The sequence below is a fragment of the Anoplophora glabripennis genome, unplaced genomic scaffold (genome assembly GCF_000390285.2).
Source record: "Anoplophora glabripennis isolate ALB-LARVAE unplaced genomic scaffold, Agla_2.0 scaffold109, whole genome shotgun sequence".
NCBI lineage: Eukaryota > Metazoa > Arthropoda > Insecta > Coleoptera > Cerambycidae > Anoplophora > Anoplophora glabripennis.
In genome coordinates this window covers 67,195-93,058 of record NW_019416246.1, presented here as the reverse complement: position 1 = coordinate 93,058, position 25,864 = coordinate 67,195, and the positions used below count along the sequence as shown (strand labels likewise).

General features: G+C 33.5%; 1 protein-coding gene across 1 annotated transcript in view; it reads left to right on the top strand.

The window, feature by feature from the left end:
• The window catches only part of LOC108904937 (histone acetyltransferase KAT7), a 235,694-nt gene extending 216,704 nt beyond the window's left edge, over nucleotides 1-18,990 (top strand). Inside the window, exon 5 of the mRNA XM_018707661.2 lies at nucleotides 17,665-18,990. Coding sequence (XP_018563177.1) covers nucleotides 17,665-18,026 — 362 coding nt within the window. The 3' untranslated portion in view covers nucleotides 18,027-18,990. The remainder of the gene's footprint in view (nucleotides 1-17,664) is intronic.
• Nucleotides 18,991-25,864: the final 6,874 nt, after the last annotated feature.

Sequence of the window (25,864 nt, the reverse complement as noted above, 5' to 3'; positions counted from 1 at the left end):
ATCGAAGAAAATAATGTTTGAAGATTTTAAAATTTAATTTTCACAATACTGAAAATGATAATGATTATGTAAAAATCGACTAAATGGTGCACCTCCCCATTATGCAACGCCTGTCCGTGCTTATTTAGATGAGCTGTTCCCGAATCGTTGGATAGGGAGAAGGGGGCCGATTGAGTGGCCAGCCAGATCGCCTGATTTGACACCCCTAGATTATTTCTTGTGGGGATACTTAAAAAGCAAAGTATACGTTACTAGACCGGTTAATTTAGAAGATTTAAAAGCAAGAATTCGTCACGAGATACATCGTATACCTCCTGAAGTTATTGATAATGTCCAAAAAGAATTTATTAATCGTCTTGGCTACTGTCAGGCAGCCAACGGTGCACAATTTGAACATTTAATTTAGTCGATTTTTACATAATCATTATCATTTTCAGTATTGTGAAAATTAAATTTTAAAATCTTCAAACATTATTTTCTTGAAATTTTTGTTATGTAACACCATAATTTTTCATGATGTGTATGTAGAATGACACGCTCTTTCAAATGGCATGGTCAAAATTGGGGGTTGCTATTTAAAAAAATTGTCGATGACGTCATATCTCGATGACGCCACAAATATGGGTCGTATGTCAAAAAGTGCCTTTTTTTGAAAACAAAATCAACGTGCCAGGGGATTTTTTCGAAAACTTCTCAATCTAAAAAATAATGAATTTATTCGTTACTTTTCGAAAGCACTGTTTATAAATGTGGAAAGCAATTAGGAGGAGACTGCGGCACTCCCACACTTTCCCCTCTTGCTGGTGGTAGTTCCGCCACTGAGTGTATAACCCAAAGTTCACAAATTTTGAGTTGTAACAGTATTGTCGTGTTAGTTGTCAACATGTTTTACGAAACGAATTTTATATTGAGATCGCTGGTATTTTCTGTACATATTTTAAGTACCCTTGTTTTAATACAACTTTATGGCAAGTCGATACGGCTCGTGTGCTATATTGCAGGGTTTCAGCGGGGCCGGCGAATAATCGCAGGAGCTTGCTAGGCCTGGTGAGCGCCTCCGGCCGGGAGGAGGAGGGGAGAGTATTGACCTCAATGGGTCGATAGCCGACGTCTGGCTCCGTACTAGCGTCGCGGCGGCGTCAATGAATGACGTCACGTCAGACGCCACGCCCTAACGGGCTCGCGAGGCGTCTGCAATTAAAGCACCGACTAATTACAATTTTGTCGCCTTTATTATACTTGAAATCTCCAGCCTCCACAATCGACGCTCATTCAAATATTGCTCTTTTTTGTCCGGCGACACGTGACGCAACCCATATTGGGTGTTTAATGGAAATGGACAGAGGGTGTGACGATTGGGGGGTCGCTTTTAAATATTGCCTGTACGTTGCCTCTAAATTATAATTTAATAAACCAGTTTCAATGTGAAAATTAATTTAATATAACATAAAGTATGTTCCGATTTCCAGATGCACAGGCTATTAACATAACTAAATGAATAGGTTTAAAATACCCTAAAAAGTCACGTATTTAGAACTAAACTTACTCAAAATTGTTATCCTTTTAGTCTACTACAATTTTTTTAGTATTTAAAAAAAATAGGTTTAGCAATTGTCTTTTTTTGTGTTACCTAAAGACAAAATAATAAAATAATAAATAGTAACAATAACGAAAGTGGTACCTATGTAAATGGAAGTTTATTAAATTGTCTTATATTAAGGTTAGGCTAAGGAGAATAGACTTGTCTCCACATTTGCACTTATTTGAAATGTTGCTCTGCTTCTTGATTATTTGGAAAAAGGCCGCATTGCGTCCTTACGTAATTGCGTAATGACTGGCCAAAATTCGAAATTCGGTTGGCAATAAAATTATTTCGGACTGAACAATTTCGGGTTTCGGTAACAGTTCCTGAAATAACTTTAGTTTAATTATTTATTTCATTTTTTATTCATTTCATTTTTTATTTATTTAATTTTTTTTCACTATTAATCTGTAATAATTGAAAAACGAAAAAGAAATCGTAATGCTCCAAACAATGCCTCAAATAAAAAAATTGTAAAACTTACACTTTTCAAAAAAGTGAATTCTTTAAACTTGTACACCATCTGAGCTCGAACGGGTACAAACAAGGCGTTGGTCCTGTCTCTTCTTGCCAAGGATCCATTTAATAAAAAATATTTAAATTTCGTTTGTTAAATAAATCAGAACATTTAGGAACTATATTTTATCAAAATATGTATTCAGTTAATTTGTTTTACAGGTCTAATAAAACAGCAATGCTTTTAGCTACTTTTTTTTGGCAACATTATCAAGGGCAAAGGTAATAAAACCGTAAAAATCGAAAATACACAAACTGTATAGTACTTTATTTTTATTTTAATTCTGTTCGTATTACTCCATGCGTGCAGTTTTTGTGGGAGTTTCTTCAAGAAGCTGTTTTTTAACTCTCCCTCTTTCTCCTATAATCCGAAATATTGTTACAAACGTGTTTTTGTTTAGAATGCGTCTTTCATGATAGATAAATGTCAAGGCGGATGTGAAAAACAATATTGACACAACTGTCAAAGTCATAAAATTACTTTAGTGTTCTTGTTTATAACTCAAGTATCTAAACTGAAGATGCCACGTTTTTTCACAAATAACGAGTATTGAAATATTTTATTAGTGTATGGTGTTTGAATGGAAATTCTAGAACAACAGTTGCAGAATATACTCGCCGCTATCCTGAAAGACGCATTCCAAACAGAAAAACTTTTGTAACTACATTTCGGGTTTTGGGAGAAACAGGCAGTGTTCCAGGACCTCATCGTCTAAATGCCGATCGAGTAAATCGTCATCAAGACCAAATTATAACAGCGCTTTTTGAAGAAACTCCCACATTAAGTACACGCAGGGCAGCAATACAACTTGGGAGAATTTCGCATACGTCAGTTCACAGAAGTCTCAGAAGGAACAACCTTCACCCTTATCATTTGACCCCTGTTCAAAGTTTACTGGATCGTGATAGGGCAGAACGTGTTCAGTTTTGTCAGTGGTATATCCAACAAACTAATAGAGATCCCCAATTTTACAAGCATATAATTTGGACTGACGAGTCAACATTTACCAGAGATGGCATATTTAATTATCATAATGACCATACGTGGGCACCTGTGAATCCTCATGCTGTCAGGCCCTCCAATAATCAATACAGATTCAAAGTTAACGTATGGATGGGTATAATTGGAAATTACGTTCTTAGACCAATTATACTAGAAAATACATTAAATGCAGAGGCATTTCTTGATCTTCTTCAGAACGAACTGCATAATATATTAGAAGAAGTTCCTTTAAATTTTCGGATTAATTCCTGGCTTCAAATGGATGGTTGCCCTGCACATAACAGCAGGGAGATTCGCGCATGGCTAAATGAGCATTATGAAGATAGATGGATAGGACGCTTTGGTACAGTTAGGTGGCCTCCTCGAAGTCCTGATCTAACTCCGTTAGACTTCTTTTGGTGGGGTAGATTAAAATCTTTGGTATATGAAGTACCAATTGAAACTCGAGAACAGCTCGAACAAAGGATTTTTGCTTGTTGGGAGCTACTTCGACAGCAAAATGGAGAAGTGCGTCGCACAGTTGCTTCCGTGCGGAGAAGGTGCGCTTTATGTATCCGTCAAGGGGGAGGTTACATCGAAAATTATTAAGTCATTGTAAATATGTTACTAAGTTATAAATAATTTTTTCAACAATTTTGTTACTTTAATTTAAAAAAACAGTCTTAAAATAAAAATAAAGTACTTACTATAAAGTTTGTGTATTTTCGATTTTTACGGTTTTATTACCTTTGCCCTTGATATTGTTGCCAAAAAAAATATCAAACTCAAAAGTTGGTATATCGTTGAAAAGCTTACTAAATACAGTAGTTTTTGCTGAAGAAAACACACGTCCTCATTGACAAATTTTTGGCTTACCATTAATAAGGTGATACCACTAATTTTGCTCATTTCACAATTTTCACTTTTTAAAGTTTTTTAATCACCCATATATGCTCGTGTAGTAAATTTAACGCTCTTTCTGATGGTATGTCTAAATTTGATGTGGCTGTAAGAATAACAGAGATATTTTTGTTTTATGAAAAAAGGCACAAAATTTTTTGAAATCAAAAAATGTTAAATAAAAGAGCAACTATCAATTTTCCAAAAAAATCTTATAATACTTTTTTGTTGAAAATTACTTGTATAATAACCTCCTGAAGTTTGGCCATCAACATCCGTAACACCCTGTATATGTTTTACTGACCAATAAAAGAAAGGAAATTCATACATATAGACATACAGATCTGTAAACGTTTATATTTTGAAACAAAGTGATAATGTTTCCTAAATTTTAGTGCTATTCATTTATTTTACGCATTCTTTAGTAAAAATACCTTTATTAATTAAAATTACTGATCAAAACCTTGTCGCTTGGAGCACCCTGTACATGTCAAACAAGTAAAGAGACTATTATCTTGCTTTATTTAGTTTTTACATCTAAATTAAAAATTTACACGCTTTGGATCCTTTAATGGCATATAAACTTGCATGTCTGAACAGTTGTTTTAATCTTTGGAGGAATTTGTAAAATTACATGTTTTAACTTGGCTATTCCTGGCTTTAGCTTAACTACTTTTTTTTTCTCTCTGTTTAGATATATTATGAAAGCTTGAACTAGATAAATATACTTTAATTGTAGAATCAATACAAAATATTCTTATAAACGTGTGTCCGGAAACCTTTCATTGCCGAAATACCGTGTTTATAAGTAACAAAAAGTATCACGTTTATTTGAACATATCTTAATATGCTTGACGGAACTTAGGCTAAAGAATGGTCTCATTGTGGGTGTAAATTTGCTAAGTTAGCACACAAATCTGCAAACCACTCTTGGGGATACTAGGAAACACTTGTCACTAAGAACAACTGAAAGTTTTGGAAATTGGATAACTACATTTAAAAAGATATCTTCCATCTTATTCAAACAGCACGTAATTTTTAAGTTATTGCATTCGTCTCACTGTAAAAAAATATAGGAATTTTGTATTATATAAATACAATTTTGAATACAATATAACTATCAGAAGTAAAAATAAAACGATATTTTTATTGGAGTTATTTTCGATTTATTCAATTATGTCGTATTTCGTATTAAAAAAATAGTAACCGGGAGAAATGATTACTTTTTCTAATAAAATGTAAGATATTATTTTTAGAAATACCGAAATTAAATACACTTATCCAAATTTTAGTAACGGTGTGTCCCGGTATCTCCGTCACTGGTTCACGAATTTATGTACGGTACAGCAAATTTTTGCCCATTATTAGTTGTTGTTATTTCCAGTTTCATTCACGTCAATCATCTTAAGAGATACTTAAATATATGGGATATTTTTTTCAGCACTGTATGTGTTGTTAACACTTCCAGCACCTACTCTGAAATTTTACATTATTTCCAGTTATACAATTTTTATCATTACATTTTCACCCTTAAATTTGTTGTTTATTGTTTACGTTATTTCATTCTGACAAAACTAGTTGAAACCTAAATTACTCAAAAACTGTAGCTTTAATCAAAATTTTGCAAGATACCAATTCGATAGACAATTGAACACCTTACACGAAAATAGTATCCATTTGACAAAATTAGCAGTGGCGTAGAAAATATTTTTAAAAAAGGGTCACGTTGACCCCGTCTCTACGACACTGCTGCTCATAAAATTTTGAACAGTACATCAGACATTGGTCTTAAGGTGCTAACTACGCATAGCAAATTTGAAATAAAAATGTTCAGGCATTTTGGAATTATAGCAGACAACGTTTAATTTTACAGAAACTTTGACGCCCTGTATCTCGTTAAGGAGGCATTTGCGACCCTATGTTTATTAAGACTTTTCGTCGTAATTTTTCATGTATTATCTACCCTAGAAGTCTGTCAGCGGCTTTTTGAATCACCCTGGATTTATATTTTATTCATCACTTACATAGTTTTTATTAGAACTAGCAAATTTGTTAACTAAATTTGAATAAGTATAATATTAGAAACGTTAAATTGAACAGAACATTAATGACGTGCCAATGAATAATAAGGATTACCTATTTTTGGTAACCTTTCACCAAGTGAGAATAAAAAAATTAATTTGAAAACATTGTTATTGAACAAGACTAATGTAAGCAATTATGACATAAATATTTTTATATTTGGGTATTTTGCCACCTCTGAGAAATGATTAAATACATCTACAGGCTTCTGAAATTATTATAATACCTATTACTTTTTCTTTAAAGGCGTTAAAACCAAAGCAGCAAAAAAAATATGATACGTATCAAGTTTCAGAGTTTAGTTTCAAAACAAAAATAAAATATAGGAATTTAGTACTTTATCATAAAGAAAAAATAGGTGGTAGTTACACTGAGTAGCATTTGCTGAGAAGCATTGAAATAAATAGTTTTTCTACAAAACTGTTAAAAGTGGGCTTTTTAATTGTCATTTTTGATGTTAAAAATGTAATTTTTTGACACGCGTGTTAAAAGTAAGTTACTTTTAACACTAGTGTTAAATTAGTGTTTAACACGCGTGTCAAAAAGTGATATTTTTAACATCAAAAATGACAATTAAAAAGCCCACTTTTAACAGTTTTGTAGAAAAAATAGTGTATGATATACGTGTTAAAAGTGATTTTATTTTGTTCGTGAAGTTAAAAAACTCGCTACGCTCGTTTTTTAATCATCTTCACTCACAAAATAAAATCTTACTTTTAACACGTATATCATAAATAGCTATTATGTTACTTTAAGGCGTCAGTACATAGAACGAGATCTTCCACGGCATGCAGCGATCTTTGTTCTGGCAGCAATTTTACGAGTTTCTGTTTTATCTTTTTGTACGCGTGTACTATTTGGCGGCAAACCGCGTTCTGTGTGCAGAAGCCTTTAAAGGCTGCCGCACACAGGACACTGTTTACTGACGCCAAACAGGACGTAGAGCTTTGCGAGTTGTTCCACAAAAGGACCATGATATCGACTATATCGTCCCTATTATCACGTAGAGGCGTATATGTATATTTATTTCTTGGATTATACGCCCCTATGTGATAAGAGGGACGATATAGTTCCTGTGTGTAAAAGAAAAAAATTGCTGCTTTTCAATAAAAAGTTACACTTTTTTTCTACTTTTCTAACCCCAAATATTAATGGGACCTATATCACTTTTACTAACGATTCTGAATGATCAATATCTGGCAATCCCAACAAAAATTTGGAACATCCAGGGAACTGTAGGGTCTATGCAGCCACAGCCGCCTCTACATAGCAGCTCCTATTCCCGATAGCGTGAATGGATGCCAATTTAGAGCCGAATTTCGGAAATTAAAAAAATTCAGAATACAACGAAATTCGAACTCAGAGGAAGAGATCACCCATTACATCATTTATCTGGACAACCCAAAAAGATCAAACATTCTGAGAGAGACTTAAACGAACTTAGTTATTTCCAGCCAGAAAGACAAACTAGACTGGAGCCACACGAGAGATGGTGCGTGGATGTGACCGAACGTCTACTTTGGGAATTTGCAGTTCTTTAAGCAGGGACGAAATTCTACCCAGTGCTTGCCGCACAATCAAAATTTTTACAAATATTTTATATGCAAATGTCTATAACCAATATCTATTGTCAAACATATTGTAATATGTTCTAAAGCTTTAATGGTTTAAGCCAATGATTACCAAAGTGGTCCTAGGGGTCGACGAATCAACCTTTTTAGGCAATAATAGGCAATCCCGTGGTGCAAATTGTCATGAAGAATTTCTCAATATTTTTACCAGATCGATTTTCGACNTTTTGTGTACTTTGAAGAAAAGAAACTCATCCAAAGAGGAGAAAATTCTGTTTCCTCTATTTATGTACAAAAAATGCTTTATGATGATAAACTTTCAGTTATCAGAGGAGAAGTTCACGCCAGTAAGAAGAGGAAAATACCACGGATTGAGTGCACGTGGAGTGTAAATGACAAAAAATTGCTTGGCCTTAAACTAGGAAGTTGAAAAAATTAGTCCAATTAATTAATGTACAGAGTGTTTTTACGATGAATTTTCAAAAATTGTCAAGAGTAAAGTACCTTTGTTTTTAAAAATATCAAAAATATTTACTTAAGAAAGTTATTGACAATTAAAAGTTATAACACATTGTCAATTTTCAATTTGATCGGCTAACTTTTTTTTTGTTTTTCACAACCGCAAAGTACAAACTCCTAATTATTTATCAGAGAAAAAAACGTATGTAATATAATAAACATGAATAGACAAATAATATAGGTAATGGTTATTCAAATGTGCTGCCACCAACCATTACACATCGCTCAGCGCGCTTTGTAAATTTTGTGTAGGCGTTTTCGATTTCTTGAATGGGGATGGCATTAATTAATCTTTCTTCGTTTCAGTTGAAATAAATCGTTATTCAACGGAGACCCACAGACTTTCTGCTTGAGATAGCCTCATAAATAAAAGTCAATTAAAGTTAAATCAGGACTTCTAGGAGGCCAAGGAATTGGGCTATTTCGCCCAATCCACCGGCCAGAAAATTGACCATCTAGGCCTTCTCGAATGATTCGCGTTGAATACGCTGGGTATCTGTCTTGTTGCAAGTAAATAAAAAAAAAAAAACAAAGTTGGACGATCAAATTGAAAATTGACAGACAATCGATCATAACTTTTAATTCTCAATAACTTTCCTAACTAAATATTTTTGATACTTTTAAAAACAAAGCTACTTTACTGTTGACATTTTTGAAAATTCATCGTAAAAACACCCTGTGCATTAATTAATTGGACAATTTTTTTTTCTTAGTTTAAGGCCAAGCAGAGATGAAGCCCAGAAGGTTAAATTTCAACTCGAAAAATTTTTACATCCCACGTGCACTCAATCAGTGGACACACTGTATATACAGTCGAGGTAAAGTGCTAGTTTGCATACAATAAACCTGTGGGAATATTCATCTAAACATAGCTATCACGCTTTTAGGTTTTACTAAGTGATGGACAAATATCCAAATGTACTTGTACCTGTCCTAAAGGATTAGATAATGCCATCACATGTCAGCTCTTGCCAATTTTGGTCACAGCAATTTGTCTACTACATACATGGCCTGCAAATGGAACAAACTAAATAGTAGTACAGAAAATACGCTAATGATCCGAGCTTGCGCATTGGAAATAACACGGCTAATGTTAAATTTTTACTTTATTTAAATTTAAGAATATTCTTTTGTATTGCTTTTTGTAAGTTTTAAGCACATTAGTGTGTCAGTTTTACGAAACACGTGTTGGTTGCTCTTAAATACTTCTAAATCCTTGTAAAAATAAATTATTTTGAAGTTATTCATTTTTATAGTATCTGTAAATAGTACACAAGGGTCAGATTCGGTCTGTACAATTTCAGTCATGACAATTTTTTGCGGGTTGCCTAAATATGTAACGTCACACTAAGGGTCTACTGTAAGGAGTCTATGTCAGCGAAAATAAAAACTGGAGGTGCACGAGATGTAGATCCACAAAAATGGATCCCGTTTAAGCAGGTCGTGACCGAAATTTTCGCTTTCCATAAATGGAATAATTTACATAATACAGATAATACCTATGTTCTTACATAATACTTTCTTATAATAGACATATCTATGTATTACATATGGATTAAAATTTTTTAAGACAAATGTTTATGAAAGGATGTATATTTGGAGCTAGAGTTGGGAAACTTTATGGCTATATGCTTTACTCACGGGAAAATTCGAGATCGATTGTGCAAGTAGGTTATTCGCTTTGTGGTCGCAACACTTGTAACTTGTAAAATCCTGCACATTTTATACTAGTATGAATATGCTGCGTGCATACTGAAATAGCAAGGCTTCTTCAAACTGTATCAGAGCTTTGCAAGGACGGCACAGATTTATACCAATTGTATCTGTACGGACTTATCAATTACCTATCAAAGTGATAAGCACTGTGTGAGCTGTCAAAAAGTACATTTGAAGTTAATGAATTTGTAACAATTCAATATTATAAAGGCAGAAAAAATTGGCACGTGGTCTATGAGACAAAAAAGTTTGGGGACCTCTGGTTTAAGCTAATTATACAGGGTAGCCCATCGAAAACGTACCGCAAGGCATTACAGGGTAGTAAAGAACTTTTCGGCAAAATCCAAAAACAGGTCAAATTTGTTTCTGAGGGGGACAACTTTTGGCTCAAAAAGCATACCAAAATCTTCAACCCCCTAAGTGGGGGTGCTATCCCCTAAATTTTTTCAAATGGGAATGGGGGTCAAGTGGGGGGTCATTAGAAAGGGCTTTTAATTCTCTATACATCGATTCTTACTTTTTGAAAATCGATTCATTATTTTAGAAAATATGCAGCTTTGAAAATACGAACAATATTTTTGACGAGAAATGCGAAAATCGATTTAATTTTACTTCAAAACTTACGGTATTAGTCAAGTAAATGCTGAAAATGTTGTCCGCCAACTTGCATACAATGATACAGGTTGTCTTCAAACCGTTGTCGAACATTCTGGAGCACTTGCGGTGTTACTTCGCGACATACATTAATGATTCGTCCTCGCAGATCTTCCAAGGTATCAGGTGGAGTGCTGTAAACTTTGCTTTTAATGTGCCCCCAGAGAAAGAAATCTAAAGGATTTAAGTCGGGTGACCGAGGGGGCCACTCAATTGCACCTCTTCGTCCTATCCAGCGTCCTGGAAACGTCTCATTTAGGTAATTGCGCACATTGAGCGAGTAATGTGGAGGAGCTCCGTCTTGCTGGAAAATCAGTTCGTGTTCATTGTAAGCAGGGTCGTCCTCTATGATATTTGTTAGAGCTGGGTCGATGACATTTTGTAGTAAATCCAAGTACATATCGCCTGTCAAATTTCCAGGAAGGAAAAAAGGACCTACAATGGAATTTCCAAAAATACCTGCCCATACATTCAACTTCTGGGGGTGTTGGGAGTGTGTCTCATGGAAAATCCTTGGATTGGTATCAGCCCAGTAACGACAATTATGGCGATTCACTAAACCATTCAAGAAGAACGTACACTCGTCCGAAAAACACACATTAAAGAGGAAATTATCGTTTATCGCTCGTTCAGTCATTATTTCGCAAAATTGCAAACGACGATCAAAATCGTCTTCATTTAGCTCTTGCACTAGCCGAATCTTATAAGGATGGAATTTGTATTTTTTTAATATTCGTTGGACACTTGTACGACTCACTCCTGTCGCAGTAGCCAATTGCATTGTACTCAGCGTACTATCCATTGCCACTTGCCCCAATACCGCTATTTCCGTAGGTTCATTTAGTACCGGATTTTCAACCTGCCTCTTTTTGTTATGAACGGAGCCAGTTTCGCGAAATTTGGCCACCAATTCGCGAACAATTTTTCCAGACGCATGTTTCTCAGGATGCCGTTGGTTGAACAGTTCGGCGACCCGATTTCCGCATTCATTGTTTTTGAAAAAAAGCTCAATAATTTCTACTCTTTCTGGAATTGAGTACACCATAATTAATCAATTTAAAAGACTCGGCAGTATTGGTACTCTTCAACTACAAGTCACAAGACAGTTATCTAGCAACTTCTTGTGGCCTATCTAAATACGAAACAAAAAGCGGACAATTTTTTGCTCACCAAAATCAGGCTAAAGAATTCGCAAATCAGAAAAAAAAAAAGCGAATTCTTTTGAAGGAATTTACCAAGCTAATACCGTAAGTTTTGAAGTAAAATTAAATCGATTTTCGCATTTCTCGTCAAAAATATTGTTCGTATTTTCAAAGCTGCATATTTTCTAAAATAATGGATCGATTTTCAAAAAGTAAGAATCGATGTATAGAGAATTAAAAGCCCTTTCTAATGACCCCCCACTTGACCCCCATTCCCATTTAAAAAAATTTGGGGGATGGCACCCCCACTTCACCCCCACTTAGGGGGTTGAAGATTTTGCTATGCTTTTTGCGCCAAAAGGTGTCCCCCTCAGAAGCAAACTTTACCTGTGTTTGGATTTTGCCGAAAAGTCCATTGCTACCCTGTAATGCCTTGCAGTACGTTTTCGATAGGCTCCCCTGTATAATACAAATAATTATTGTTAATGAAGTCACACGTTTCTTCTACTTTTCTAACTCCAAAAGCTTTATTAATGAGACCTATATAACATTTACTAACAATTCAGAGCGATCAATACCTGGAAATTTCAACAAAATTTTGGAACTTTGTACTCACGCTTTTGCAAAGTCATGGGATATTTTATTTACTCGTATCTTCATTTTTTCGTTTTTCTTCTTATATTTGTTTTATTTCTAAAAGTTATGAGTAGAAAGTTTTATTGAAGTTTTTTCCGTATGATTTTTTTAACAATTTTTCTAATAAAATTTAGAATTGCTAATATCCAGTTTGCGGTGCTATCTTTTTACGAACCTTTTTATTCTATTTTTTATGTAATTCTATATTGATTTTAATTAAATATGTAAAGGAATTTATGTAAACAGTTGGGATTTCTTTAGCTTTAATATTAGCAACAGAATAGGCATACACATATTAATTTAAACGAAAATTAATTTATTGGTCGTTAAATCCCATGTTAAACCGTTTGTATGTAATTATGTTTTTTAAATAACGTAATGAGACGATTAAACACCGAGAGTAACAAGCCAAGATATTTTATTTTATTCAACAAATGATTCGTTCTGCTAATCAGTTAATACAATCATCGCGATCGTCTGCATAATAAATTTATTTTCAGTAAATTTACTCCGACGTGAATGAATCTGAATGTATTTATGCAGCTATTATAATTTAATTACACCTTAATTACATGGGGAGATTTTTTCTGCAAAACATGTAACGGAGTACAAGAAATAGATGTTATTTAAGGAACTAATTAAAGTATTGCGCCCTGAGGGAAGATGTTGGTTCTGTTAATAAAGTGGTAATAAGTGATAATTGAATTACTTAATTATTCAATAATATAATACCCAATTATAACAGTTTATTTTAAATTCGAAATCATTTCCTTGTATGCAGGATTTTCCAATAATGGTCATTGGTACGATCAGGTGCAGTCAGTATTATTATATCTCTTAAGTTTTTATTCTAATATAGCTTGTACTGATGTTAATGCATCAAACATATGATCATCATCACCAGGTAAAGTATTCTTAAAAATTATTCAGCTTAATTAACCATCAATAGAATAGAGAAGGGTATTATGGAAAAGGTATGATTTTTGGAATATCATAATTGAGAAAAGGCTAACGTGGTTAAATGTCGTACTTTCAGTTCCGAGCGTTTTCAAAATTCAGCACAGTTTCCATTCGGAATCAGAAAACTGAGAAAATCCATCCAAAACGCTATCAATCGTCACCCGAATCTCCTATACAATGATGCCCAGAGCATGGCGCGTCAACTTTTCACCAATCTTTCCAAATTTTCCACCGTTGCGATCAAAACCGCTCCAAGTAGCAAAAACCGCTCCACACACAGCGGCCGCCACCGCCACCGCAGCTTCATGCATCTCAACTTTTCACCGATGTTACCAAATTTTCAGCCGTTGCGTCGAAACTCTCTCCAGGCAGCCCCAGACCGCCCCAAGAGATGTTGTAAACAGCGAAAAATTCCGAAAACAACGAAATTCAGACCTAGAGGAAGAGACATAATTTATCTGGGCATACCAAGAAGATCAAACATTCTGGGAGAGACTTAAACGAACATCGCGGGTTCAACAAGTATGGCTAGACCAGAGGCCACACGAGAGAGGTTCGTTGCCGTGGGCGTGACCGAATGTCTACCCTGGGAGTTTGCAGTTGTTTAAGCAGAGACGGAATCCTGCCTAGCTCTTGCCGCACTATCAGAATTTTTACAACTACTTGATATGCAAATGTCTACAACTCATATCTGTTGTCAAACATATTGTAACATGCTCTAAAGTCAACAATAAATCTGTTGAAATTTCAAATTCCTTAAGACTATTTATTAGTACATTTTTACGAATTTCAATTCATTATTAAAAATTCCTTATATCAGTATGATGATCTGAATGAAAATTTAGATATGTTTGTGTGAATTAGTTTCCTATAAACACTTGTTTCTAAATAATTGCCATTTTTTTAATTAAAATATCTAGAAATGGTAGTCTATTTTCAAACTAAATTTAATTGTTGGTTCCTGGTATTAATATTATCTAGAAATATATTTAATTCCTCAATGGTAAATTCAAAAAAATGCAAAAATATCGTCTACATATATCCACCAAACAGAGGGCTTTTTATTTAAATTGTTAACATAATTCTCTTCAAATTTCATAAAAATATTACTCAAAATTGGTGATAATGAAGACCTCATTGCCATTCCGAAATTAGTGATAAAATTCATTACTCAATTGAAAATATGTATTTTTATACATAAACTTAATATTTCCATTATGCAACCTATACCTAAGTTAGATCTATCTGTCAAATTGCTATCATTTCTAATTTGTTTTTGATAGTATTCAATGTTTTATCTGTTGATACATTATTGAATAGACTATATAGTTTTCCTGTTTCTTAGTAAAATTTCTCATTTGGTAAATATAGATACATAAACGTGTAAAATTACATGCTTTATGTAACTTTACTTGTGAGATGTAATTTTACATTACCTATTGTGGTATCAAAATACCAATGATGTGGTGTGTAATTTTATATAAAAATTTTATGAGTGACTGGGCCTCAATGTTTTATTCACACGGCTCTGTCTATATGTTGTCGCTTCTATTTGAATTGCTCTCACAATTTTTTCACATATCTCCGTGAAACAAATTATTAGAACAGATAGTCTCCTATTTGCTTAATTATTATTACTGTATAATTTTCGTTTTGTTAACATTTCTTGGAACCTTCTGATATAATCATTTATTTTAGGACTTGGGCAAATAAAAAATATATCTCGGTACGTCTTTCGGTTAGAATCATTGTTCCGGGTATTAAATCTAATTCGTTAATTTATATTTTTAGATTGGCAGATTGTGTGCGTGTTTAAACCTCGATGTTTGCCATCGTCTCATTCAAAAATCGGCGTCCGATTTAATTCAATAGCATGTTTTATTACTGAATTATGATGCTGTTAAAATTTTGCATGACGTCAGTAGGGTTCATTATCCAATTTACCGCTTTAAACCAACATGAAAATTTTAAATAGAGTTCAGACCAGGGTAGTGACTGAATCTGATAAAATTATTGCCTTCTACATACATAACTTAATTACACATGTACACAAAAAAAGAAAAGTGGTTTGTTCCAAAGATTAGACCTAGTGTCCTCATGCATTTTGAGGCGCTGAATCCGAATTCGGGGCTAGAATTACTAGAATTATAGAATAAGTAAATGTATTTTTATAATAAAAAATAATTAAGAATAAAATAGTTGTCACAGAAACCAGCCATCCTGGGTACTAGGTACCTCGAAAACCGTTATCGTCGTGATGTTCGTGTTGAGCGACCTCAAAAACTCCGAGGTAACGACTTTCGGCTAAGTTTATAACGAATTTCCACAAAACTCCAGGAGACGATGTGGAAACCGGCCACCCTGGGCACTAGGTACCTCGGAGACCGTTGCGACCCCAAAAACCCCGAGTAGCAAAATTGAACTTATTTCCGTCAATATTTTCCGAGTTATAAATTCTTCATATTTTAACTCTTCGAGATGCAATTTGAAAAATACATTTTTCTTATGCACCGATGCAATTTTCATTTCTCATTGATCACATAGAGTCACAAACTTTCTGGACGCTCTAGCGAATCGAATGCAAAAAACCGCATCACGATCCATCTTACTGCACAGATTTCAGAGGTTCAGTATTTCATTTCCTCGACTATTGCAGGACCTTATTTATATGTATTTTGATGCGTTGAATTCGAATCTAGGGCCAGAAAGGTTCCATCACTCTCCATTTCTTTTAAATCGCGAAAAATCGTACTTAAATACAGAAAATATGGAAAATTCTATTTTTCAAAACGAGACGGAAACCTATTCCATCTTTCATTCTCTCTAATAGCATTTCTGACAGTACAATCTTCATTAATTTTCAGTTGCTTTATCAGTTTCAATAGGCACTGTGTTTATGTGTGTATGTACAAACTGCTGGTTCCCTACCATGAGTTTCCCCAACTCTTTGAAAAACGGAGTGCACTCAATTATTCCCTTTTTTATAACTTGGGGCCAGACAAACAATATTCAATTGATTTTAGCCTAAACGGACCCACCCCTCATCGTCCACTGCCCTACATACCTCCCAATAACCGATCAACATCCAACTACTATGACAGGTAGTAATGGCAGAAAAACTACTTTTTACATATTCCTAGAACCAGACAAGCAATATTCACTTGTTTGGGCTAAACGTATCCAATCCACCTTCCCCTACCCATGTCCAACTATTATAACGAAAAATAATATCGGGATAAATACGAGAGCGTTTTAGAGAGTTAAAGCCGGCCGCACATTGAGATGCAGGCGACACAGGCCATGCAGGGCAGGGCAGGTTACACAGTTCAGGAAAAAACGTGTCACGCAGTGTGAGCGCTACTTGAAACACAGTCTTGGCAGTTCCTGCTTATATGCGAATGCGATAACAATATATTTGGGCATTAAAAGGTTTTGTTTTTAAATTTTGATCATGGCGTTGTTTCTGGACAGTTCCGAGTCAGATTCTGACGTAGAATTTGAAGAAACTGTTTTATTATATAATATTTTAAAGAGTCATTTTGGAAAAGCAACTATATGAAAAGGAGAAATACTCAAGGGGAATTTGCACTATCGTCCGAATTTTATGAGCCAATTTTTTCAAACACCAAAAACTACTAAGTACGTGGTGCAGGAAACTGGGTCCGGAAGACTGCGCTATGCAGGTTTACTTAAACGCAGTTCTGTGCTACCCTACTTTGCGTTCCAATTCGCGCGGGTCTATTAAGTTGTACTGAATACAGAAACCTGCACTACCCTGCCCTGCGTTGCCTGCATCACCTGCATCTCAATGTGCGGCCGGCTTAATTGTTTCAGCAAAAAATGTATCTATCCATGTAACATAACCTCAAGTATGCCAAAAACTCGCGATTTTGGCACTTTTAGGTTAGAATATCTCAAAAACCAGAGCTTATTGAGAAATTTGGACCTGGGATTCGAATTCAGCGCGCCAAAATCCTTTGAGAAAGTCTAGTTGTTGGGTTAAAATCTTGTTATTTAAACATTTCAGTTTTAGATTTCATTTTGAATAATTATCTGTTAACTGTCTAATGAGGAGGGGTGTAATACAATACCAGGTGGGGCACGTAGCCCATGAGTAGTTGTTTCCCGCAGTATCAGCAGTTAACAATCTTGCCAGTGAGGTTGAATATCTTTTGCATACCGGTGTCTGATGTCGTAGAACATTGTTTAATTTCATTTGATAAGATATTTTTAATTTGCTTGAAATAGCTTAAAACCTTAAAAATTAGTAAAAACATGTGAGAGCTAATAATAGAATATATGTATTTTTGAAAAATCACTTATGCTTTCTAAGTAACTCATACATCTTTCGAAATAGCGTCCAAGTTAGCATATAACTCTGAAGAAACTCTTTTTTCTTTACAGGTTACCTCCTAACTCGAGTCGAAGGCAAAATCGGCTCTCCAGAGAAGCCCCTCAGCGACCTTGGCCTTATTTCCTACAGATCGTACTGGAAAGACGTTCTGTTAGGCTATCTGTGCTCCAGGGCGGGTACCCAACTCTCCGTGAAGGACATCAGCCAGGAGATGGCCATCCACTCTTACGACATCGTATCCACGCTGCAGGCGTTGGGAATGATGAAGTACTGGAAAGGTAAACACATCATTTTAAAGAAGCAAGACGTCCTGGACGAGTATGTGGAGAGGGTTAAGAGAAGGGGGTCGCTCCTGAAGGAGGTCGACCCTAGTTGCCTTAGGTGGACACCTCCTCAGCCGGCTTCCGTTTGAAAAATAGTGTACATTAATTAGTTTATTTATTAAAAACTGATTTATAAATAATTTAGAAAATTTTTTAAGCCGTTATTTATTATGTTGGCTGAGAATTAAGTGTTAAGTTATTCCCTCGCAACAGTTTTTATGGGTATAGAAAAGAAAAACGAATAGACCTGATTTTTATTTGGTCAAAGCAAACTTTAACATAAAACTTTTATTCATCTTTTTTTTTAATAGCAAGGGGTATCGAAAATCATCACATGTAAAAAATGCAGATCTGTAGTTAAGGGTCTATACCAATGTGGAAAACCTAGAATTGTCAGAGAATGTAATAGATCCAGAAATATCAAGGAAATATCAATGAACTTCTCTAAATTTCATAGAATATATAAAGTTCCATTTGTAAATGGTTTTTATTTACGAGGTACTGCCATTAGATGTCAAGAATTTTTGTATTATAATTCAACAAAAAATTGTCAAAAAATATTTTTTCTGTCTGAATATCAAATAAGCGTAGCCTAGACTTACTGGTTGATTTTTAATTTTGGAAAAAATGGAGTTATTTTAATAACCAAACCAAAATTAAAAATTATTTTTAAATTTTTCAAAAAAAAAAACGAAAGAAAATCGGTAATATATCAGTTTTTAATTCTTTTCAATTGCTTTAAATTGTGGTGCATTTATTTTTAACTTAACCTACTTATATATTATATAAGAATACTTATCAGTATTATAAGTCGAGTTAGTTTTTTCAGCCAGAAATTTTAAATATTTTTCGAAAAATAATATTTTAAATTTTGTTAAAGTATAAGAGACAATTCTTTTTTAACCAAAAATCTCCCAGTATGTTTATGTTGCCCTTTGAATTTAGACAAACAAAAGTTATCATAAGTTTTTTTCTAAAATCATAGACAAAATATCTTCCTGTTTGGTACAAACTTTATGGCGGCCAGTATATAATTTTGAAAATAATAATCTAATACAGGGTTTATATTTTCGCAACCTGGAAATTTTTTAAATCTGGTTGGAAAACTTGAAAATATCAGATAATTTTTTGGTCAAGTTAGTGTCCTGAAATGTGTATTAAATACTTACATAAGTCAAGCGTGTTTATGAAATTTACTTATTTTCGTATACATTACAATATACAAATGACAATAGTTGTCATTAATCTTCAGGGTGTAACATTACTTCGTGTCAAAAGCCAAAAAGACTATTTTCTTATATAAAAATTTATCCTTAAATTAGTTTGTGAGATACAGGATGTTAAACTTAAAAAAAATCGAAAAAAATATTATATCTAAATATTTTGCGAACAAATGTGTGTATTTTCTCTTTACAATCCAATCATCTGAATAAATTAATTAACCGCTCAAATGAGTGACATAGATACAGTCCGTACGATATTTGTTGAGATAGAATTCAAAGAGGACCCCTGCGTCACTTTCTTGGAATTAACCGCATTCGACAACCGAGGTAGAAAGACATTGGCGGCGTGGTGTTCGCCGTTCCGATTGAAATATGATTTGAGCTTAAGTTAACCCTCAAAGGTCCCTATTGAGGTGGGCCAACGTAAAGGTCACACTAGTGCGAATTGGAATTTTGCCAACTTTGATCCTTTATGTCATTTTTAATTGTTAACGAAAACAACGTATTTATATCAAAACTGGGGTAATATTTTCCGAGAAATCGAATGGTGAATTAGTTTTGGAAAAAAATTAATTTGTTAATAAAAAATGCAATTGAAAAAAAAACATTTTTTGAAAAATGACTTTTTTTTAATTCGTATTTTTTTTTATAAATAATGGCTAGAGAAAAAGTAAAAACAGGGTTTTGAAGTTCAAAGACTATATTTAAAAAAAAATACCACAAATTGATAAAATCAATATACCTATAGGCATTTCTTTGAAGTAGTGATTTTTGGCTATTTTTATGTAAATTGATGTTTATTTTGCACTCTTTTGTATAAAAATATTAATTTAAATAATATTATCCATAAATATTGACAAATACTTATTATTAATGAAAAAAAGATATGTATTAACAATAACTAAATAAACAATGTTTTCATCTATTCGACAAGTAAAATGAGGTGAAAAAAAACATAAATTTGCATTTCAGTTCCCTTTATTTCTAAATTATATGATATAAATTCAGCCGCACTTTTGCCCACACTAAAATCATACTAGTGCGAATTCGCACCGATCGGACTTTTCAGACTCTTTTGTTTGACCGACAATAACAGACTGATACCTGAGAAATGTCAGCTGTTAAAAAAAACGGTGGTGCGAATTCGCACGAGTGTGACCTTTGAAGGTTTAAAACAACGTTGCAAAGAAAAAATTTTTCTTTTAATTCTCTTTTCTCGTTTAATCTCAACAAATATCGTACGGACTGCATGTCGTTGGAATTTTAAAACAAATTAGATAACGATAATGAAAGAGGAATGATGATTAATAAAATATAACTTCCCGTGTAAATATTTTGACAAGGGAGATGATCTTCAAATTAAATTAAAAAACGTTTCATACAAGAAGACTGTAATGTTCATAACCAAAATTCGGGACATAAACTTTTCATTTCAAGTGAACTTCCAACGAATTATACAGAGTGTCCCAGAGCTATTTAGACAGGCATTATCTCGTAAACTAGTCGAGACAGAAAAAAATGTTATATAGAAAAGGTTTTCTGCTTAAAAAGATCATGTTATTTTGAAATATACAGGGTGCCCCAAAAAGATGGTATATTGCAGAACTTCAATTTTTTAAATGAAACACCCTGTATATTTTTAAGTTTTTTAGGTTCTCCTCTTATAACCATGTTCTATACCTATCATTAACCGTTCTTGAGGTAATGTAGAAAACATTTTTGGAGTAACATTTTTTTAATAAGTAGGTACTCTCAAAAATAAGACAAAATAAAAAACATTATAGCTATTATAAAATGTGCTCAAATTGTCGGCCATTTTCATTTTGACGCAATTCGTACCTCCTTAAAAGTGCTTGTGTTCAAGAAAACCGCATAACTTCTGGAGATATTTGACGGCAAGCACGAGTGATTTTATTCTGTAGAACTTCAACGTTATTCGGTTTTGCAGTGTACACAACTTGCTTTAAATATCCCCACAGAGGACTTCAATAAGATCGGGAAAACATCTCTTAAAAAGGACAAAAGGATGGTGTCCATTATTTTCTAGAATTCGGTGAACCGAAGATTTGCTTATATCAATCTCTTCCGCAATATTACGAACAGGCGCATGTGAATTGACTGCTATAAACGCAAGAATATTGATAGTATTTTCTTCTGAACTCCTCTTGGGTTTGGAAATGAACCAGTACGCAATTTTCGCTCTACACTAGAAAGTGTTGGTCTAGATGGCACATGTCTATTAGGAAATTTTTCCCTTTGCAATTGTTCTGCGGCTCTGGAATTCTTTCGACACTCGCCATAAATAAGTAACATATTATCAACATATTCATTTGGTGTAAAAATTAATGGCATATCTCTAATACTTATTTGAAAATTAAATGGAGAGTTTGAAATTTAATTACTGTCAATGAAACTGTTACAAAGCTACATTGAAGAATTTTTGACGTGTAATCAACACCTACTTTATTTATTTAAGAGTATGGAAAAGGTCTGAATCAAGATTAAACTGTTTATATATCGTAAAAGGTTAATGATAGGTATAGAATATGTTTAATCAAATATATTCAGAAATAAAAGGAGATCCCAAAAACTTAAAAACATACCCCATCTTTTTGGGGCACCCTGTATATTTGAAAATAAAATGATTAAACGCATACTCTTAAGCAGAAAACCTTTTCATATAACATTTCTTTCTGTCTCGACTAGTTTCCGAGATACAGATAGAATTGATTCCTATTTAATCCGAATTTTAGGTGTTTATTTTAGATATAGCTAACACTTCGAGGTGTTGGCAGTGGACAGAAAATTTTTACATTGAAGTATCTATATTATGCCCTAAAATATTGGGGAGTCTAACCGTTTTTCTTTTCTTCGTATGAAGTGGAGAGAAAAAGATAGTAACATTTAATTTTCATACTTCAGACATGTATTGAATCCGTTACAATTCTTTAGAGAAATTTTTTTCGAATATTTTTTAAAAACTTTAATCTAGCAGTGATAGGACAGGACAGTGCGTGTCTGAAGGAAAAGCTACTTTGTTTATAGGGAAGATTGTTTTAAATAATTCAAATAAATACTGATACACGAAAACTCCAAGAAAACGTTTTAGTAGATTAAATGGGGACGTAGGTTGGTAGTTTTATTCTAGTGTATAGGCTTTCAAAACTAACCATCCGCTAACACGTAAAGCCTTAAATGGCAATACACACTTTGCGAAACCTCAAATTAGTGGCCATTTTATTAGGAATAAAACTGTTCGATGTCTCTATTTTCCAACGGGCTATAACGCAGAAAGGTCAGAACTTACCACCATTTCGTTACGGTCAGTTATTATCATCTCAAACATAACAAAACATTTAACAGTTTGACAAACAATTATTTATACTATCCTTTAAGTAATTTGGCATATTAGTTATATAAAACAGTATTTCAAAAAAAAATTACAAAAACAGTTACAAGGGATCGAGATCTAGTGAGTGTGATGGCGACTGTACTTAGGTACAGACGAGTTAAATCTATCGATTCGAAAGAGATAATAGAGTTTTTATTACTTCGGTTATTTTAGTCACTTTAGTTGGTTCCATTTTCACATATTGATATTTTTGTAACACAGAAATAATATGGTTCAATCGGGTTTTCTTTAACAATTTGAATGAAATATGTATTAAAAAAAGAATTTAAGTTATACCAATGCAGAGTATTTACTCTCGATTAGTTGGTAGAAATATTTTTGCAAATAGAATACTTTTTTAATACCTATTATTAATTTATCCCATTGATACGACGAAAACTTTTTGGAACTGCTGACTCTACCTATAGTTGTGCCTCGGATTGCAAGTGTTGGTGTATGCCTGTTTGGAAGTCGTTATACAGTTCATTATGTTACCGTCATGTTTATTAATTCATTGCTGTTGTGTTGACGAGCCATTTTAGTATGTTTATTCGTACTTACACACACCATAGGCACGCTGTCCTTTCACAAAAGAAAAGAGAGAGAAAATAAGTAAGGATCTAGATCTAGAAGAATAAATGATTTCTCTTAAACATTTGTTCACTAATAATTTTCAGAATAAAAGACATACGGATCCGTAATGAAAACTAGAGTAGAACTGATGATGATTAGATAAAATTAACTTTTCTGTTTACTAAAGAAACGGGACAAAAAAGCTGACGACACTCTATTTAAGCCCACAACTGTTCGCCAGTTGTGTAACACAGGAACAATTCCAGAAGTTTTCAATAAATTTTTAGGATCTGAGTTATTATTATTCATTTTGACTACCGTTTGGAGTTTCAACAATTTTGATTCTTAATCATTAAAAAATTATCTCTAAATCTGTAAATATCGTGTAGATATAAAATATCCTTAAAGCGAACTGTCTTCTGCAGTTTTGGGACTCTCTATTAATAGATATAAAATATTCTAAATTCATCCGGTCCGGTAGTACTAAACTTGTCATTCATGAGTATCAATTAATTTGCATAATATTCCGGTTCTTCTCGACTCACTGGTATTTACGTATTATCTGTTGTAAAGAAACACTTTTTTGTATTTTAATTTCATACGTTCGCCGAATATAAATTTTCCATTAAGCAAAATTGCGAGTATGTATTGACGTAATTGTAAATTTCTGCATTCTCAATTTAAACATATTTCCTTGAACTTTCTTTAAATAAGTATACGAGTATGTACATATAGTGCGTCCGTAAAGGAACGCAGATATTTGATATTAGGTCGGGGAATTTTTTTTACAGGGATATCCGGACAGTTATGTCATTGACGACATTTCAATGGAAAATCTTATAGAAATTTTCAACGAACTTATGCATTGGACCTATACCGAGACCTATACAAAATTTCTTTTAAGCCAAAACAGATATTCACTACAATACTGCACGATCAAATAAATTTCTTAATGTGTAAACAAATGAAAACGTATGGGTAAGATGTAACATACAAAATGTATTTATTACACCGTAAATGATCATTGCTAGTCAATGACTTCAGTACGGCCAAACTGGCAGAAACTACTACAGAAGTACTAGCATTCTATTAAGCGAAACGAGCGAAGCGAGTTTTTAATAATTATTATATTGTTAATGATATTGTGAACAACAACTACTCTATTGAGTGCCCCCGACCAGCATTGAATTACAGCCACAATATCTACTAAAGAGTTGAGATCATTCGTCAGCAGAACCACCAAACAAATACGAGTTTCAAGCTTAAACTCATCGGCATGCCATAAGTGAGAGCTACTTAGCCGTTTACTAAATATCCCACAAGTAAATCAGTGTTAGTCCGTAGAGTAGTCGTTTCCCACAATATTTAATTGCCCACCATTGCCTAATGCGACACTGATCTTTTATAGTACTTATAGACTAGCAAGTGGCAAAAAATCACTTTATGAATACATAGTTCAGTCAATTGTTTTTGAATAATTGACTAACATTTCGAAGATCTTAACGAAACTTTTTTTTAATAGAACACCCTATGTACAATGTGTCCTTAAAGTAAATAGCGTTGCAAAGAGTTTTTGTCTAAACACGACAATTATTTCAATCATACTAACAAATTTTATAATTACTCATGTGTCTCTAAATATTTAATTAGTGAAAAGATACAAGATAGAAATATCCATAGCACATCTTTCGTAACAATTTCTGAGTAACTGTCAACAACTAATATTTAACCAAATGACATCATAATAACTTTATGCCAGATATACCACCGACGTTGGAACAATGCTTCTTTTAGTAAAAAGAACAATATTTTCTTTGTTCGTTTGCAAAATGGATGGTGAAATTCTAAATTACAAGAAAATTGAAGATACAGATTTCAAACTCCGTACAACTCCCTGTTGGTATAGTCTTTCAGATCTCAATTGAAGAACCAAGAGGTTGGCAGATGTACCAGGTTCGGTCGCTGACGCAGCGACTCGGCACTGAAATATTTGAAAAGCTTGTTCCCATAGTTATTTAACCATACACATATACAGGTCTGGTCGAACTAAACGTGGAAGTGGCAGAAATGTATAAGCTCAGTTAAAGAATGCACACGCGGGCAAACGGGGTATAACACAGCCGCACTGGGCGACTGGACAATAAAGCTCAGTTGTTGACAAGTGGTTGACAAATTGCCTAGCAGTGCAGTGCAGCAATGCAGAATTTGGTGTGATTCGGGTACTTTTAATTTATTATAGGCACCTTATATTAATCATTCTTATTACAATTGCGAAAGGAAGAAATAAAAGAGATATTTTGTTTACTAATATGTATTATTACATGGCATTTTGGAGACCTTTTGAAACAGAACAAATCGAAATTTACCATCAATATAATAAAATTGTTTGAGGACATAAATAATTAAAATAGTTATTATATAGAAATTATTATAATGTTTTACCTTTAGCAGAACACTATTTTAGGAACGCCTATGAAGCTCATTAAATTTTATTCCTAGGCGTTTTTATACATATTCAAATGTCTTCGGAAGGACTATACCTGGTTGTGGTCACAAAAATTTGAATGAAAGTAAACCAATTGTGTCGGAATTGTGAAGTTTGAGAAATTTCAACTGTTATGGAAAAAATCAAAACTTAAAAATAATTTTCGTTTTGGATAAATCATTTCCAATGGATTTATTTTGGTAAAATGTACCGTTTACGAGTTAAAATCAAAACCTATGGCAGGAGCAGCTTTGT